The sequence below is a fragment of the Cuculus canorus genome, chromosome 3 (assembly GCF_017976375.1).
Source record: "Cuculus canorus isolate bCucCan1 chromosome 3, bCucCan1.pri, whole genome shotgun sequence".
Lineage (NCBI taxonomy): Eukaryota > Metazoa > Chordata > Aves > Cuculiformes > Cuculidae > Cuculus > Cuculus canorus.
In genome coordinates this window covers 48,465,580-48,484,606 of record NC_071403.1, presented here as the reverse complement: position 1 = coordinate 48,484,606, position 19,027 = coordinate 48,465,580, and the positions used below count along the sequence as shown (strand labels likewise).

Here is a 19,027-nt window from a genome sequence, read left to right as displayed (position 1 = left end):
GCCAATATGAAGCCTGATTCTAAGGCTTTACAGTGGGCAAGTATCTGTATGTGTGAAATAAGTCCATGTTTTGAGATGGGGGATGGCAGCTGGGAGATTGTTCCGGTGCTCCCCCTGCTCCTGCGTGGTGGGTGTTGTGTTAGGCCATTACCTAAGGCTGCATGGGCTTGCACAGGGAGGAAAATCCCCAGGTTGCTGGTACAGGCTTTGGAGCTACTTTTGATGAAATGCACTTTCCTTCTAATCCGTCAGACACAATGTGCCTCCAGCAGATGCAGTGAATGCGTTGTGTGCTACAACCTGTTTGAAAGTTGTGCCAGTAGCAGTGATGGTAAATCCAGAGTTGTTACAGGAGTCTGATTACACAGCGTGATTGCAATCTTACTTTCAAGTCAGTTTTCCATCTGGCTCAGTATTTCATCAAAACGCTTGAGAATACATCTCAGAGCAGGTCAATGTTTTGACCACTTTGTGCTTGCTACTCTTTTACAGTAAAAAGGGATTGTTTATTTAGCAGGCTTGGTTTTTTGTATTTCTCTGTGTCCCAGTGCTGCTTGTCAGCATGTCGCTCTGCTCCTTGGATTTCTTTACAAACAGCACAAGTAACAGTAGTACCTGTGTGGGCTTGATATTTCCATCAAGAAGGTTTCACTAGTACAAACTTCTGATGAAACCATCAGCGCTCAGCTGTTGTATTGTCATCCTTCTGTGATGCAGATTTAATTGTAATTACCGAGTCAGGTTAATAATTCTGTTACAACTGTTTTTGCAGGACATGTCTCAGGAAGGCTATGGAACCAGATCTCAACCCCCTATGGCCCCAGGAAAGCCTAACCATGAAGACTTGAATCTAATCCAGCAAGAAAGACCATCGAGCTTACCAGTAAGAAACTGATGTTTGTTTCGATATTTTAAAATGGAAGTACTTTACGTAGGATTTAATTTCATCTAGGATGAGCAGATGAGAAATATTGGAAGAAGAAATATTAAATGAGATTTATCATAAATCGTCTTTAAAAATGTGGTGAGAACAGACATCTTGTATATGAGTGGTCTTAGCTTAGGTTTGTTCTGGTTCAAAATAGCACTATTTATGCACATGCAGGTTTTGTGCTTGTGCACATGTGTACTTGCATAGAGGAAATGGATTGGTTTTTTAGCTTTAGGAGTTCCATACTTTCACAAAATCTGGTGAGGAAGAGACTTTTTTCTGTGCCCTTTTCGAAGGATTTCAGTAGATTCTGCTTTAGAATACTGCCACCAGGATTTATTTGCTCCAACGTGGGGCATCGGTAATGAGTTTGACATGTTAATTCTGTTACTGTCTTTTACTGTGTAAGTGTAGAAGTGGGAATGAAAGTCGTACTTGGGCTAGGCTGATTTTTCAGTTAGGTGGTTATTTCTTAGATTTTCTGAGCTCTGTGCATTTTGCTATGGGGAAACAGCACAAATTAATATACTTTGCAAAGACACTGCGGCTCTGAAGGTCTTTTTTTGAAGGTCTTTTTTGAAGGTCTTTTTTCACTGTAATGAACAAAGTACTCCATGGCCTTCTCTCTGTGCCCATCATGGTTTGGGGATTTCCTTGTTCGTTGGTAGTAAGACAGCATGAATTTAAACCAGCTAGAGAATGTTCAACTTAAATGATGAAAACTGTTTATAAACTATGTGACCTCTGGCTTGGAATAATGTATCATAAACATATGGAATATTTCCTGTAGTTCACTCTGTCTGTAGTCATTTCCAGTTAGTAGAGGGATCTCTCCGAAGTGTTTACCTTATCAAGACACCAAATGTATTTGTGAAATCTGGTAGTATGTTGTATATTTTACCTCTGGCACACGGCACTTTTGTCAACCCCTAAAAATAGGGCAGTGAGCATCTTCACAGCATTTTAAAGTTATATCCTTAGCATCTAGGAGAGTATATGTGCCACAAATTCTTCACATGACATTGGAGATGTGCATGTTTCAGAAGAAGCTATGGAAAATGGTGTGATAAGAGATATCCATTTGGTTTGAACTAGTATTAGTTTGACAGTTTTTTCAAGAAATATTTTTTTAAAAAGACTAAATTTCTCTGCGGGTCTCAAAAATGAATGCTGGTAATTACCTTAGTAGCTACTGTGGACATTGAACTGTTTTGGCCACAGCTACCTACTTTAAAAAGCAACAATATTAAAAAGTACTTATTGCCTCCTATTTTTTTCCATGAATGGTGTTTATTAAGGTAGAGAGAAGTGAAGTTATTTATCAACTAATCTTCTACTAATTCGCCTGTGGTTTCTCTTAAACAGTTGCCCTACTTTTAATCCATACTGTGTCCTACCTCCATCATCGTGATATCTAAGCAGAGTATTGGGTATTATCTGTGTCCCTGAGTGTTTGGTATATTTAGTAGCTCATTATTATTCTAGGAATGAGTAAGCGGTAGTATTAACAGTGAATGTTAACCATTTTGGCCACATAGTTTAAACTCTAAGTTGGTCCCAAATGCTGTTATTGAGATGCTTGATTACTGAAAAGCTTTAATACATAACCAGAGAGCGCTTCATATACTCAAAGCCTCTGCTGTTTGGATGTGGAGGGGAATGGGAGGTATTATAATTTTGTATTTTGTTTTGGTTTCGGTTTGAGGTTTTAGTTTGGGGTTTTTTTGTTTGTTTTCTTTTTCAAATTTAAAAACAACTTTGTATGTGGCAACAATGCTATTTTTTGGTAGCACGAGCGAATTTCCCATCATCTTACTTCAAAGAAACACATCTTAGAAATTAGGAACAATCCATATATTCAAACAACAGTGAACATGATAAATGCTTTAACGTAACTCTGTTTGGGGTATGGATGGCATGCCCATAAACATGTTTTTCTTTTTCTTTTTTTCTCCTGGAGCAGCAGAGTTCTGTATTCGGTTTTGAACTACTTATGAAAACCTGTTATCACTATCCCTTGCACTGTATTCCTAGTTAAAGTGTCATTTTGGGATGCTAAATGTGGCTTCTTCAGCTTCTTCTCAAGATAATGCTGTTCTTGAGGGTAGTCAGTAAGTCATCTTTGTATAGCAAAGCTTGAAATGATAACAGTGTTTTTTTGATTTTAATACAATTTGGTTATGTTTTTTTTCATGGCATTCTAGTATTTATACAATTTGCCTGCGAACGTTTTATTTCTTAAGGGCCTTGTGTAGAGTCACAGCAGCTACATAGCAAGGTTATACAAGCATCTAAAAACAACAAAAGAGTTGTAATACTAGATGGTGAATGGTGTTCTCTGATGTGGCTTTGAAAAAAGAGTTTGCCTTTGATGGGTTTGAAGAGGAGCTGGTCACTTTCTGCAGCACTGAATGCTGGCTTGTGTCATCCTTTGGGGGAGTTTTTTCAGCAGGTTTGTGTCACGGTGAGCACAGCTAAACAGCTCAATAGTTGTTCCGTTTCCTTCACACATTGTATATAAAAGTCCTGGCATGAATGTTCCCATAAAGTTCAAAGCAGACAAATTTGTAATGTGGGTTGGTAACAAATGGCTACAAACAAAATATGGCTTTATTAGCTACTTCTAATGGCCTGTCAGATTCTATACAATGCTTGCTTTCCTTTCTAACTGCCCTGATATCTGGAGGGTTTGACCTGTGGGTCTCTGACCATGTGGAGTCACTGAGAGTCCAAATGAGAATTTGCACGGAATAGTGCTCCGAGCACTTTTGTTGGGGTCACAATTAGAAGGAAATCTCAAGCTTTTGAGAAAACATGGGAGTTAGGTACTCTGTGAAGGAAAGGAAGTCATAAACAGAAACTGTTCCCTATTAGAGTGAGGGAATAAAGGGAGAGAGGGCTGAATGAAATTGTCTGGAGAACAGCTACTACGGAATATATTTATCGAGACTTAAGGGATAATAGCAAAATACACATTTCTGCTATTGTGAGAAAGCTCAAGCAGACTTACAGGAAAAAGCTTCCAAATGATATATCTGCAAATTTGTTGTTGCAGTAAAGGAGCTTGTGTCAGCAGTAGGCTGTGTGTGTCTGTGAAGACTAATCCTTTATTTTGTCTTTAATGAGTAATTTTGTAAATGTTCCCATTGGATTGTGTTGATAGAATGAAGAGCAGAAAACATAAGTGATTTTTTTCTTTTTTATTGGCATGAGTATGAAAGTCATTTCAGATAGGCACTGGCATTTTTGCTGTTATTTTGCTTTGTTTTAATATGGTCTTTTTTTGGCTAGGGTCAAGTATGCTTTTGAAGTGTGAGGTCAAATGGCCTACCTAACATTGCTGTGCTTTTGAAACATGGGTTTCTGCTAATTTTTTCTTGTTGCAACCTATAGGTGAAGTCCTGCAGCTACTTGAGCCGTAGCCAGGGCTGTTGCAGTCCTGCCATGGTCTGTGCCACACAGCGTGCCGGCTGTGCCCGCCTGTCTCTTCCACTGTCACTCCTGGGACTGGCCAGTGGATTTGACTTGGGCAATTGAATGAGCTAAGAAATAATCACTTTCCTAACTTCTGTGTTAGTTTTTGACTGATTCACTCTCTACCTGTGCGGGCACCAGTGGTACCTCAGAAGAGGTGATGGGAATCAGAAGGTGTGATGGGAAAGGGGACAGCAGCAGCTTTGATTTTAGTCATATCCTAGAGGACTTTATGATCTTGCTGGAAGGGCTTAAGATGCTTCATCCTGTCAGCGGAGACATTACGGCACAGCGCTGTTCGCAGTCAGGCCCTACAACAGTCACAGAGCCCCAAACAGACAGAAGGCAGACGGTTCACTTCTCTTTCTAAGGTAAGTCTTCTGCCATTTTACTCTCTGAGCTGCTTTTTACAGCCAGTGAGTGCAAGCCCTGAAGTGTGAGCATGCATGGCTGGAAGCTGTGGGGAAGGTGAGCTTGTGGTGGCCTTCAGCTACATTGGTGTAAACTGTACGGAAATCAGGGCTTTGGTCTTGTAACTTAGCTGAGGTTCAGAATCTTGTGTTTACTGGAGGTCACACAGTGTTGAAGGTGGAAGGTCGTATCTGGAACTGAGAGAATCGTTGCTTTACTAGGTTGCTCAGAATTCTAACTTAATGGATTGACTCCATTACATCACTTACTCAGTGGTTCTTTTCATGGAGTAATTTCTACGCAAAACAAAACAGTAGCCAACAGTGGCGTAGAATGCTGCTTCTCTCTTGTGTGGTTCTGTGACCTCTGAAGTTTGATTGTGGTTGTACAACATCTACAGTTGTGTGCGCTTGATTGTCAGGTAGATCTCAAATAACATGTATTGTTGTTTGGACAGATAAACTTTTAAGGTACCAGTTACCTTGTTTCATTATGCTTGGTACTGTGAAAAACAGTACATCAGCAATCCCTTCCTGATTTTATTAACTGTTTCACAGTTCTGTTTGGTCTTATTTTAATGAGCCTCTAAAGAGTGTTTTGAATGCTGGTCATTCATTTCTCTGGTCAGCACACCTTTTTCATTGTAGAAGGAGGGGGTACTAAATTAGATTTTAAAGGACCTCTGTTGAGAACTGGTAGTGAACTAAATGCAAGAATAGATATACTTGGCTCATGGAACAACATAATTTCAGATGCGTCTTGATAGGGGCAGGCTGTGAGGAAAATACATGAGATGGTTTGAGAATCCACATTCCTTGTCTCACTTCTAGACTGTGAAGTAGCTTGGAAAGCCATCTCAAGCAAAAGTGCTCCCTGAACAAATGCCTTTAACAGCTGACGTCTTAATAGACCAGTAAAACAGTTCCAGCATTATTTGAGAAACTGTGGTTGAGAGTTAGCCAGGCATACCTCTTCTTTTCTCAGAGGTTAAACTGCTGGGATGAGGGACTCTGGTGACATTTATACAGAGCTTAGTCTGGTAAGTGGTAATCATGATCAGAGTTGTGGGCACTACCATAACGTAAATATTAATTACCACTGTACCGCTTCTGGTAAGGACAAAGCAGTACAAAGAAGAGAGAGTGCAGCAACCCTCTTTTTTTTTCTTGTTGGAGTCTTTGCAGGTAAGGAAATTAGGAAGGTTGATCTAAATTTTAGGGATATTTTAAAAATGCAGAATATTGTTTCTGATTTGAGAAAGGAGAAAAAAACTGAGGAGGGAAAAAAAATGTGGAAATGGATTCTTGGTCATTCTTCAGAGGCAAATGTAGTAGCTAGCTGATAGATGCGTGTGCAGTAAGTGATAGTAGTTCTACCCTGTAGTTATTTGCTTCTATTCATCTCTGCATCTGAAAATAACTGTTTGGAAGTATGTTAAAACCATGAACAAGAAGGAAGTGTAAGTATGTAGTATTTGTGAATTAAATTTTCCATTGTTTTTACATCAAGTCGGGTAAGATTGCTGTGTCTCTTTCCAACTTTCTTTTCTTTTTTTCTGCAATGTTGTAAAATTACTGAATGATCTTGTTTTCCTTTGTTTGGGTCAAGAAATTTTAGCTGAAAATTGTTACTCTGTGAAAGAAGATTATTGACTCAACAAGCCTTCAATTTGCAGTGAATAACACTCCCACCCTCTAGCTTCAGGAGCATGTGGTGCATGCATTCTATTTTAAAGTACAGACTGTAATTTAAAACTGAGGCAGTTTGATGCCCCACTGAACTTTGTTTAAGCCTGGGATAAAAAGAAAAAAGCTTCAAGTTGCAAAGAAGTGACTAAGCTTTCTCAAAGGCTTTTCTTAGCCATTATGTGCAGAGCTGGAAAAAGTTGCTATTTTTTCCAGGTTGTTCTAATTCTAGATCAAGTGCAGTTGCTAGCTTTGTTTTTTTTATTATTATTCTCTCCATTCCATGTAATAAACCTGTGGCTAGAACAAGTTTCATACAATACATATGTATAGACTTACGAAATAAATGTATTTCACTGTGTTTCTGAGGATAAAACGTGCTCTGGTTTTGGCTCTGGTGTGTATATGGATTCTGTACGTGGCCTCCTCTTTGTTTCCTGGTGTCAGTTAGAATAGTGGGTCAAATCCAGCACGAGCCACTGCAGCACCACAGAAATCAATGATGTTATCAGGGGAGACGAACTTAAACTTTGTGTGTGTCATTGAAAATCTTAGCCCTGAGAGTGTTCATGCATGTTTTACATTTGACTTCGGTGGAGACAGGATTTAGTGTAGGTGATCAAATCAATTCCTTGTCTGAGCGTGAACTTGTACATTCCGTTTAAGTCCTGTTTTGGTTGAAAAGTACAATTAAAGTAGTGTAGAACAGCCCTGGGCATATGTTATCCATCTAGGGTTAAATTGAAACATTGAAACCAAAACCGTTGATCCTTGAATTAAGTATTCTTGCTACTAAGATGAAAATTTGTACTGTGAAGAGGATGTCCTGTTGTTATTTATTTGTGGTTTGTGCTTTACAGGATTGCTTCATTTGGCTTGATAGATTGATCATATTTATTTAAAAAAACAGCTTTAGGTTGTTATTGAATTATAAAACCTAATTTCAGTAAGTACTGTAAAAAAGATACTTGGCTCTTCCATCACCTTTTCCATTTTCCTTTACAATGTTTACAATATCCTTGTAATAACAAAATTGCTAACTTAGGATCTAAGAAAACGTAGAAATGCAGAAGGACCTTTACATGAAACTTATGTGGGAAACCTGCTAAGGGATTAGAGATCCCAGTAGTGGTTAAAGTTGCAAAAACGTGTATTTAAATAGGCCAATGTTGTCCTAAGTGGAATATTAAAGTATTAGTAGCTTTTTTCCTGCAATGTTACTTGAATCCATAAGGAGTTATGTCAATGTACTTTATACCTCCAAATACCGTGACAGTATCGGTGTCGATTCAAGAATTAAAGAAACTGGATTGAATTGGATGTTTGAAGCATTTTACAGCCACCCACCCCAGCTGTTCCCTCCCTGCTGCTGCCCCCATAGCTGAGGCGACTGAGCTGCGCTTCTGGCAGTTGCACGGCCAAAGTGTGCAGCTCGAAATGAGCAGCAAGCTGAAAGCCGCCAAGGTTACTTTAATATGCAAGGCTGTAAACTATAGTAGTGGGTGCCTCTGCATACGTAGCTCTAATGTGCCTACTGCAGGGACAGTAGCTACACTAGCTGTCCTTTCAATGTGCCTGAATTTCCAAGTCAATGCCTTTAGGTTCTTCATTTGAGAATCTAACTTTAAAATGGTAGATTTTTTGATTTGGGGAATATTTTTAATTTTTGAACATTTTACACAACATGTGTGTAGAAAAACATGCCTGTATTATCTGCTTGGTTATTTGTAAATTCTGAGTTGATAGCATACTATAAATTCCAAAGCTTAATATATTCACTGGTGCGTGTCTTTGTTCATGCCTGTGTGAACATTTGGATTACGACGCAGAAAGTAAGACAAAAGAGTATTACTCACTTGAATACCATTTCAGGAAGTACCTGAGACACTGCAAATGTTTTTTTTTTTTTTCCTTTTATTTTTACCACAAGTATTCCTCTAAGATAGAAATATTTTTTTTCCAGAATGACTCCTTTGCTTGTGCTCAACAGCCATTGTGAAGTGTGACCTCAACTTCATAACCTTGACTAAACACAGTAGCTCATTTTGGTCAGCAACATTTGAAGCCTAGCAGTGGATGCCTTTTTTTTTCTTCTCCCATCCATTCCTGTTTGCTGGGAATGTGTTGACTCCTGGGTGCTTTTGTTGGGGCTTTCATGTTAAAAAAAAAAAATAGTTACTAGCCTTTGATGTGGAGTTCACTTCTGAGTGGTCCTGGTCAGCTTGCTGCTTCTGTGTAAGCAGATGTTTGTGCAGTCACAGTCAATACTGTTAAGATTAGGCCAGGTTTCACAGTGCTTTGTCTGAGTGTTTATGCCATGTCCGTAATTGCTGGGGGTTTTAGGTACCATCATAGTGCAAATGGGAAGTGTTTGTAATGTATTTGTTCTGTAGTACTACTTTGGAATCTAACAAAGTCAGTCCTGCATTATGTGAGACTATTCACATGGTTTGCTTTATTTTTCTGAAGCTTGAAGCAGGTCTTAAAGTTTCTCTGAAATGTGTTTTCTTGAAACCTGATGTCATGCAGTGCTTAAGCCTCTGAAATCTTTCTTTCTTTTCTCCAGCCATACTTCTTAGATTCTCTGTGCTATATTGTTCTGTATGTGAGAAGTACTTCTGAAGTATTTTACATGTAAATAGGCTCCCATTATCCATTTACCTTTAAAAATAAAGTATATATACACACACATACGCACAGTCTCGCTAAATGAGGGGAGGTTTCTGCATTTGTCTTTGGAAGGCACTACACCTAAACTCACTGCATCAGTTTCCCTTAATGTCATGTAGATTATTCTGTGCCGTTTCCCACACAATTCCGAACACAATTCTGCTCCCACAGGACTCTATAAAGAGGGTCCTGTTTGAATTAGCACTATAATTTTAGGGGATGAAGCATCATAGCGTGTTGAAATCAGAATAGAAAAGCTGGTAAGATCAGCAAAAGGCTACTTTCAGTTCCCAGTGTTTAGGCTTTTGATCCTTTTTGCTTACATGCAAACAATGGCACATGACCCTTTTAATCACTTCAACCTGTGAAATGAGACTTACTGTGTTAAATCAGAATTAGGACCTGAATTTTGAAGAACATTTGAATAATTGCATTAGTACAGGAAAATATGTTCTTCTGGGTCATTTATTTCACATCCTATTTAAGTGGCATGAATTTATAATTTAACGTGTGGTGTTGGGCTTGGGGGTCCCCGCCCGCCCCACCTTCAAGGGGGAAATTCATTTAATAGTTAATCTTCCATCATCATATTGAAGTTGTCATTTGGGGAAGTAATGTAGAGATAAGTATACATGAGACTTTGTATTTATATATTTACATGTAGTAATACATTATGCATTAGTAAGCTTTAGTAAGGTTTGCTGAATGCACAGTAGTGGATCTAGTTAAGAGAACAAAGCTCGTTTCATGCCATAGCATAAGGTGTACATTTATAGTATCACAGATGATTAATTTTGCCAATGCATTTTGCACGAAAGACAATGAAAGAAATCTAAATGTTATTATTTTTGTTTCTTAAACTGCCAACTATAAAATAGCCAGTGTTTGTTTTTGAAGTGTGGAAATCAATAAACTGGCAGTGATCTGAGTTTTTTCGACACAATTGTTAAAATCAAAATAACTTAGCAAGATTATATGCATAGATAGAGTGGCGTATGGATTAGGTACAGACTTGTCCTAGTGGATGGGATATAACTTAATGCAAACCGTTACCTTTTGATTTTAGACTTTCATAGTGAGCTGAAAGCCTAGTTTTTTGTATGATACTGCAGTGGAGTTGGAAGAAAAACTTCAGATTATCTGTTTCCCTTATTTAATTTACAGACCACGTCAAGATTTTAATAATAAGGCTTAATGAAAGCTTCATAAAAACCTAATTTTTTCCATCCTGTTTATTGTATCATTAGATGCCTACATGAAAGTAGGAAAAAAGTAAAGTTGTTCAGTGCAATTTTCTTCAGGATTTATTGAAACAAGGCTGTAAAATTTTAAAATCTGTGTTTGGGTTTGGTTTTTTTTAGTAAGTAACATCTCATAGTTGTGGCTTCATTTGGATTCTCTCATAATCCATTTTCTCTCCATCTTCATTCCCTTCCTTTGTTTTGCTTGTGCCTTTAGAGAAGACTTAGGAAGAAGATCATATGTACACACCACTGTTGCTCTTAAACGACTGCTGATTCTTCCTGCATGGCTCGTTAGACAGTTTGCCCTGTTGGAAATCACAGTAACAGCTTTTTTGTTCCTATTCTGAGGTAAAACTAAACACAGGAATATTTTTTGGTTCTGGAAGTCTTTGGCTGCTTCTGGCCAGAGGGTTATTCAGATGCTTAGACCACTCAGATGCTTAGACCATTCAGATGCTCAGCATGAGAGGGGCTATTCCGGCTACCTACAGAGTTGTCTTTCTCTTGTGCGTAGGAACAGAGGTCAGATCAGACCCTAAGAAATGCTGAGAAATGCACCCATACACATACCTCACATACACTTGCAAACATTTTAGCTCTCAGTTTTTGCTGGTTAGAACCAGTGATTTCTAGTGCCTGCTTTTTAATGCCTATATTTCCAGTAATACAAGTCAGGTCAAAGTCAATCCTGTAAATCCTTTACCTTATTTTTGCTAGGAGAACAAACTTTTCCCTCCTGTATGTCGATCACTTGACCTCTCTTTCCATGGAGATGTGATCAGAAGGCTATAGTCAGCTAGCCATGCAGGCCAAGAACTGTCTTTTGTCACATAGCGTGCAATGAAACTACAGATTAAAGGACCTATAGACTGATGTGGCTTTTTCCCCACCACCCACATCCATGAAAAATGTAACTTGGAAACAAAACATGTGATCAACTCTGCAAAGGGTTTTTAAAAAAAAAAAAAAAGTTTATTTAAAAGAGGAACCAAACAACAAAAACCCCAACCTCCTTCTTTAGTCTTTAACTTCTAAAATTATTACTTTTCCAGCAATCCAAGACATTCTGTGTACCCTTCTGTGTATGCTTGAATTTCCCACAGACTCATGCTTCATGTATGCTTAGTTTAGGTGACATGGACTCAGTTTTGCCAAAAGCTCAATTTTCTACCCCACAGAACTCATACATTCATGATGAAATAAGTACAGATAGGGCAGCTAATGTGCCTCCAAGTTCAATATAGGCTTATTGGTTCAGCGTCATGCACAGGATCCAGCCATGCTTGTGAACAGGATGTACCTCCCGGTCTTACTGGGATGAGTGACAAAACCTGACAGCAAGTGCTAGATCATGCTGAATCTTGATCTGGGAGAATGTGGTTCAGGGAGACAGTGTGATGGTGTGTGCTGTTGCTCACCTGGCAGTGCCCATGGCCCAACCAGCTAAAGGACTGACATGTAGGTTTAGAGTGAAGTGTGTGCATGGGTGATGTATTCATGTTTGGTGGTTAACTAGTGTTTCTTGTAGTGCCGTACCTGGGGTTTAGGTCTCTGAACACCTCTGGGCTCTGTCAGGTGGGGAGGTGCCTTTCTGGTGGGGAAGCAAAAGCTCGTGGTACTTCATGACCTGGCCAGAGGGAAGAAAAGTGTCTCTGTTTCTGCAGAACAGGGTTAGTGTTCCTTCAGACTAGGTAATGATTGACTTATGGATGTCACGCCACTTAGACTATGTGTTGGGTTGTTCAAGCATCTTTCTTTTCTGCTGCTCCTCTGTGTCCTCTCTAAGGGGTTCACAGGGTAACTCAGCTGTACGGGAGATATTACTTTTATCTTGGTTTTGGCACATAGCTGTAACACTGTGAGGAACGTGTCACCTGGAGAACAACCGCACTCCCTCCCAAAGACTTGGTGAAGTGGATTAAAAACCCAAAATGCATCTGCACTTCAATTCATGGCTTCCTGGGCAGCACAGGTTGGTTTCGGAGTGGCTATTTCTGTCACACTTAATAGGAGTGCACTGACGAGACAGTGGTGTGTGAGCTAAGCGTGTAGTCTGTGTTTCCTGCACCACTTCCAGGCTTTATTGCTGGTACCCACACAGTGGCAACGCTTGAAAGCGAGCTTTCTCCTTTCCTGCAAGTGTTTTCTCCGCTGCACTCATCTCACAAGCATCCCTGCTTTTTTCACATAGGGCTTTCGTTGCTGTTGGAATGACACCACCTCTGCTGAGGCCGCCTGGGCAGGGAGCACTCACCGCTCCCTCTGGCTGCTGGAAGTCTGAAATTACATCTTTGTCTTTGAAGTCGGGCGCACTGTTAGCGTCGCCATGGCGACGGGGTGGTGATGCCCGAGCTCCGGAGCGGGGACCCCACCATCCCCCCTTATGAAATGTTTGAAAACTGTGTCTCTGCATGGCCTTACCAGATTCATAGTCAGGGTTTATTTCGCTTTAACTACAAGAATAAAAGCATTATTCCATTAAATGGGTGGCTTTTCCCCCCTCTCCTCTGGTTTATGCATTATTAACATGAGCTTTCCTGTTTTGCTTGTAACATTTTATAGGCTCTTTCAAACATGCAGTCGGATTTGCTCGGTTGGTCTTTTATTTTTCAGGGCTTAACCCTTTCTCTCCTTGATTGTGCCTTCAAAACTTGGAGGGAAGCCTTGAGCAATTCTGGCTGCTCCCAAGGGAGATGATTCTCCCCCTCTATTCCTCTCTTGTGAGGAATGAGGAATACTCTCCTCCGGAGTATTGTGTGTAGTTCTGGAATCCTCAGCTTAAGGAGGATATGGAGCTGTTGGAAGGGGTCCAGAGAAGGGCTACAAGGATGATCAGAGGGCTGAAGCGCCTCCCATGTGAGGACAGGCTGAGAGAGCTGGACCTGTTCAGCCTGGAGAAGAGAAGGCTCCGAAGAGACCTTATAATGACCTTCCAGTACCTGAAGGGGCTACAGGAAAGCTGGAGAGGGGCTGTTCACAAAGGCTTGTAGTGATAGAACTGGGAGCAATGGATATAAACTGGAGACGGGCGGATTTAGACTAGGCATAAGAGGAAATTCTTCACTATGAGAGTGGTGAGGCACTGGCACAGGTTGCCCAGGGAAGCTGTGGATGCCCCATCCCTGGAGGTGTTCAAGGCCAGCTTGGATGGGGCCTTAGACAGCCTGGTCTGGTGAGATGTGTCCCTGCCCATGGCAGGGGGGTTGGAAATAGGTGATCTTTAAGATCCCTTCCGACCCAGAATATTCTGTGATTCTATTTAACATGTTTAAAAAAGGCTTTCTTTTTTCTTTTTTAAACTGTTTTTTTTGAAGACTTCTGCCTTTTTTTTTAAGCATTCTACAGAGCAGTTCAGATGGGTCTGTTCTTGTTGTTTAATTGAAGCAGGTGCTGAAGTCAGCACACAAAAGCCTTGGTAGGTTGTGAAGGGTTTGAGTAGAAGAGGTATTTTGGTCTTGCATTTTAATTTGTGTGCCCATCTTCTTTTTTGCGCTTAGTCTTGCTACTCTACTCTCTGTACATGTAGCAGGTTTTTGGCAGCCTTTGACAAAGACGTACCTTGTGGCTGAGGGACCGGGAACCAAAAGATCTAGAATAATCCCGGGGACACAGTATTTACCCCCACCACCTTTTGCTTTAAGACAAGGCCAGCAAAGACATCTAGACAAGTAGAAGTACTGGTATAAACACAAGCTGCAGGCTTTGTTTCACTTTTCCAGTGCCCTGATATATAGCTTTCATTTTAGTCTCTAGTAGGAGGCATATATCCAAGTACAGTCAGGTGCTGTGGATACAGGGATTCAGTTGTCCCTGCCAACACAAGCGGTCTCTCTATTTAAAAACTTGGAGGCTAACAGGCAGACCTGGAATTCGTAATCCTTCCTTCCCTCCCCTCTCTTTTTTTAAACTATGAATTTGTTGTTACCGGGTGCTTACTGGCACCTCACTTTGTCTGTGTCTATCACAGATCCTGCTCTCCTAAACACTTCCGAGGACATCTCAGGAAAAGGCGAAGGTTCCTCAATTTTTGTCCCTTTTTTATTGATGTTGTGTAGTGATGTTGATGTCAGTAGTACCTCTTGTGGGGTGGACTTCCAGCTTCTGGGCAATGGACTGATGTTTTGAGATTTATTTCACCTATCCAGCTGGTCTGTAGACTGTGCACAGGTCTCTGAGAGGAGAGCTTGTGTGTGCAGGGCGCCTATTATTCCCGACACATCCATCTTCAGCGCTCAGTATCTCAAAGCTCTGCATTTGGCGTGACTTCCACAGACACCTTTGGTAAATAATATTGCTTTTAAATCTTGAGTGAAATAAGTTTCCTACCTCAGGAAGGCCCCAAGGTAGATGAAAGATGGCTAGTCAACCCAGCTCCCTGACTACCTGAGACCAGCAAGAGGCACGTCTCCCCTCTTGGCCAGCAGCAGCTGAAGGGCCAGCCTGAAGCTAGTGTATTTTGGCGTTGGTGAATGGCACAAAACATGAAGATTTTTAAACTTTTTCTTTTATATATATATATATAAATATTTATATTTAATTTTGTTTAAATATCAACACACACGTACCCCAGGCTCTGGCAAATCTACTCAAAGTCTGGATACAACACTGTACGACTGCATATATTAAATAGGCTAGACCAGAGGTTTACTCTCATCTCCCGATTTTGTGGGTATGAATTTCATCCTTTGAGTTGCACGCTCCTTAAATCTGCCAGTTCTGGGAAAATCGGACAAAACAGTTTACATTCCATTAATAAGAAATAACTAATTGCTAATAAAACAGGCATATCTTTATCTGCACAGGGCTTTTCAAAGTTGCTGCTTAATCTTTTTTCTTTTTTAGTCACTAAATAAACATGTCTCAGCAGTCGCTGCATGTGAAACCAAAACCTGGGCATGGACAAAAAGCAAACACACTACACTAATTTTCATTAGCATATCCTATCTCGTAGAACATTTATTTTTTCATCTCCCTGTAAATTGATTTTTCGTGTGCTTGTGACTGATATTTGAACTGTGTATTTGTAGTAACTGACTTATGTAAAAGCCAGGTCCTGGATCTCCCAACATGAATATATTATGGAGGAGACCTAGTGGGTCTATAGTTAAGGTTTTCACTTAAAACGTTGTTTAAATCCCTTAATTAAACATCAAAACTCGCATGAATTCTCAAACATGGACTGTTTCAATAAAGAGGATAAACTTTAATTATTTAGGTACTCAATGTTCTTCTTAGTGCTGTATTTGCAGAATTCAGTACACTTAAAATTATTCCTTCCTCAGGTTTTTCTGGAGTTCCTAGTAGTTTCTCTTTCTCTGTTCTTCTTTAAAATCTTTTGACTAAGCCTTTCATTGCTATAAGTTGTCATACCTCTGTGAACTTCATAAAATCTGACAATTTACATAAAATAATTTAACTAAAACAACTTCAGCTTTAATTATAATAGTAAATCATGCAGAAGAACATACAAAAGATGTAAGATGAGAAAGCTCTGTGTATTTTATCACAGCAGTCAAACAGTATATTGATTATTTGTAGTTGATACCAGTCTCTGGCACCAGGGATTTGGAATGAGAAGAAAAGACTAGAGAGCCTGTTTAAGGGAAAATACCACGTGGAAGCAAAATCCAGACTCAAACACCAGTAACGTCTCTTTGTACAGGTGATTATTTCCAAATCAGTCAATGAACAACAGCTACAGGAGTCCCAAATGGGTGTAAACTTCCTTCTGCTTTTCCTCATCACTTTATTGCTTGAGGACTCAGTTCAGACTTCTTGAAAATTGAGTCTTTTCATGGATTTCAGTGAGCTTTGGATTAGGCCAATTGATTCTTATATTCATTCTACCCAATTGCCACCCTGTTCCTCTGTATTAATGTCTGTTACGAGCTGAGCCTTGTTCTTTGGACAGGGTCTGTAAACCTGTTCTGCACAGCTATGTGTGCTGTACCTGTAGCGACTTGCAAATATAACTCTCCTTGGTAACATTTGCAGCCTTCTGTTGAGCTATAATCACATTCTTCAGCACAGGTGGAAGCCTTGCTAAAAGCAGTATATTTGCAAACCATACATAAAATTCCTTTAGAAACCAGTATTATGCTTATAAGTAGCATCTGTATTCAGGCTCCTTGGTCTGGAAGCAGAGACAAAATGGAGGAAGAAAACCCTACTCCTCACTAGGTTATGGTCTGTGGAAATTTTAAGTCTTTTTAGGTTGTGTTCTGCATTTTCCCATCGTTTTCAGCCAACTGCCACTGTGGTCTCGTGTGCTTATTAGTTTGGGTCTTCTGTCCATTGAAACGCCACAGCCAGTACTTCTTAATTACTTTTGAAAAGAATCTTCTGTTGTCATCAGCAGCTAAGATGTACAAAAATACTTACAACTTATATGAAAAGAATTGTCTCAGAGTATATTAGTTCCCAAATTTTTGAAAACAAAACTTACTGTATCTGAGATTGTACACCAATACCATAAAGATTTCAAATTACTTATTAAGAATTATTTATTGCTTTAGACATTGGATGAAGAATGACATTCACAAGAGGTTCTTGTTGTCTCTGACGTATGAGGAGGTTCTTGAGCTCTTCCAGAGCAAGGATTGAAATGTTGGAAGTGAAAAGGCTTGCTGCATTTGCACACTGCAAGATTCATGTAGAAAGGCCTGTGAACGGAAACTACTGCGCCTAAAATGTTCCTTTGGTGGTGACCTTGCATTTTGCTGGCTTTTTGTGCATGTATTTGATCAGTCTGAAACAAAGCATAGTGAGGAGAAATCCTTGAGAACAGCTAGTAGTGAAATAAAGCGGAGAGTCTAATTTATATGGATTGGAATCTTTGGCAATAGTAGTAGGATTTTAATAATTTTTTTTGGACTTACTAGCCTGTGCCGATTCTCTTCATTTTTTTTTTGGGGGGGGAGGGAGGGGAATATTAATAAAACAGATCTAAGCACGGTATATACATTGTGACAGGAAGGGGTTAAAGAGATGTAATTATGCATTCTTCAGTAAGTGTTCTGCAGTCAGCAATCCAGCAAGGATTTTATAGAAGCTGAGTTAAAAAAAAAGATGACAGAGGGAGAATATGGAGAGAAGGTCAGATCCAAGGATTCTCCTAGGGTTTTCTTGTGTTTGCTTTTCCTTTGTGCCTTATTAGACTCTCTCCTGGTAGAAACAGAAGAAAGCATTATGGCCTGTTGGTTCCTCCTCCTGATAATGTACACTTGATCCCTTAGCTTTATGGTAATGATAGGGGTGAATTTATGGATTCAGTTTCTGAAGAGTTCTGAGCCATCCCAGTGCTTGCCATGGTGCTTGTATATTCCCCAGCCCTTAGTTATTGCAGCCCTGTAAGAACTGAGCATTTCAACAAACGCTGTTTCTCAGCTGTGGTTTACCCATTCTGTTTGAGAGGATTTGAATTTCCAGCAAATCCAGCTACTGGAAATAATTTGTTTTGCACCTTTTTGGGTAGATGAATGGAAATTCTTGCACAGTCAGTATTTCAGGCTGACCTGACTGGTGAAGGTAAGCTTTCATCACTGCTGACTAAGGCTTTGACGGACTGGGGAGAAAAGTAGGTGGATTTTTTTCTTTCTTTCTTTTTCCCCTATCCCCTAGCATGATCGTCATGTTGTTCTTCACAGGTGGAATGGGGGCTTGTGGTGTATTGTGGAACAGTTGCAGTAAGCAAAGCAGAGCACGTAGAATGGGCAGGATATTAGGGAAGTTGGCTACCCCCTTACTTCCACCCTGTGAGTTAGCAGGAGGTCCGACTTGCTGAGTCACCCAGTGCACCAGATTCTTCTTTTTTACTGAGCTAATTTAATTTGCAGTTGGATTTCAACATAACAGCAAAGCATTTCAGGGAGATATTTGTGTGTTTGGTTATACAGTAGTCTGAAAAAGTTCTGGGTTCCCTCCCCCCCTTTTGTCTTTCAAAAGATGATACTATTTTCATTTTTTTTCCCTGGGTACTTTCTGTATTTAATTATGTGGAAGGAACTGCAGACAATTAAATGAATGGGATTTCTCCCCTCATCCTTCCATGAAAAAAGAAAATTAAATAGCACCACCCCAAAACAGCTCTCCTTTGGGTTAAAGATCCTTAGGCTTGCCACTGACCTTATGGGGACAGGCTCTTGTCATCTCTGTGGAGAGGGGGGAGGGAGTCTCTGCCAGTTTATGTGCTGGTGTGGAGTTCCTTGCCATAAGAACCTTTATGTTAAGTTAGTTAATTGCACAGGTCTTCTGAAATGCTGCTTTAGTGAACAGTCTATCCCTAAGGACAGCTGAAATTTTTCCTTCCACCGCTGTTAAACATCAGTTTAAAGCTATTGATTTCCTTCCCCTAGAAAAATAAAAGTAAACTCCTGTTGTGCTTCTCTCTTTCTCTGCCTTTTAACTTTCTCCTTTTTTTTTGTCCCTGTGTCTTTATCATTTTAACTTTGCAAATTTCTGGAAGGATTGCTGTGAGGAGGAAGGATAGTCTGATAAGTGTATTTCCTAAAGCTTTCGGCCTTTCAAGGTTTCCCTTATGGTAAGATTGAACTCTGCTGACGATTTGGATTGAGATGACAGGGGAGTAGTATGCAATACTTTCTGCTTCCGAT

The 19,027-nt window shown here is 39.9% G+C and overlaps 1 protein-coding gene across 8 annotated transcripts in view; it reads left to right on the top strand.

Moving 5' to 3' along the window:
* The window catches only part of ARID1B (AT-rich interaction domain 1B), a 336,332-nt gene that overhangs the window by 100,912 nt on the left and 216,393 nt on the right, over positions 1-19,027 (top strand). For all 8 annotated transcript variants that reach the window (XM_054061620.1, XM_054061622.1, XM_054061624.1 and 5 more), the window contains exon 4: positions 773-883. In XM_054061620.1, the coding sequence (XP_053917595.1) occupies positions 773-883 (111 nt within the window). The remainder of the gene's footprint in view (positions 1-772; positions 884-19,027) is intronic.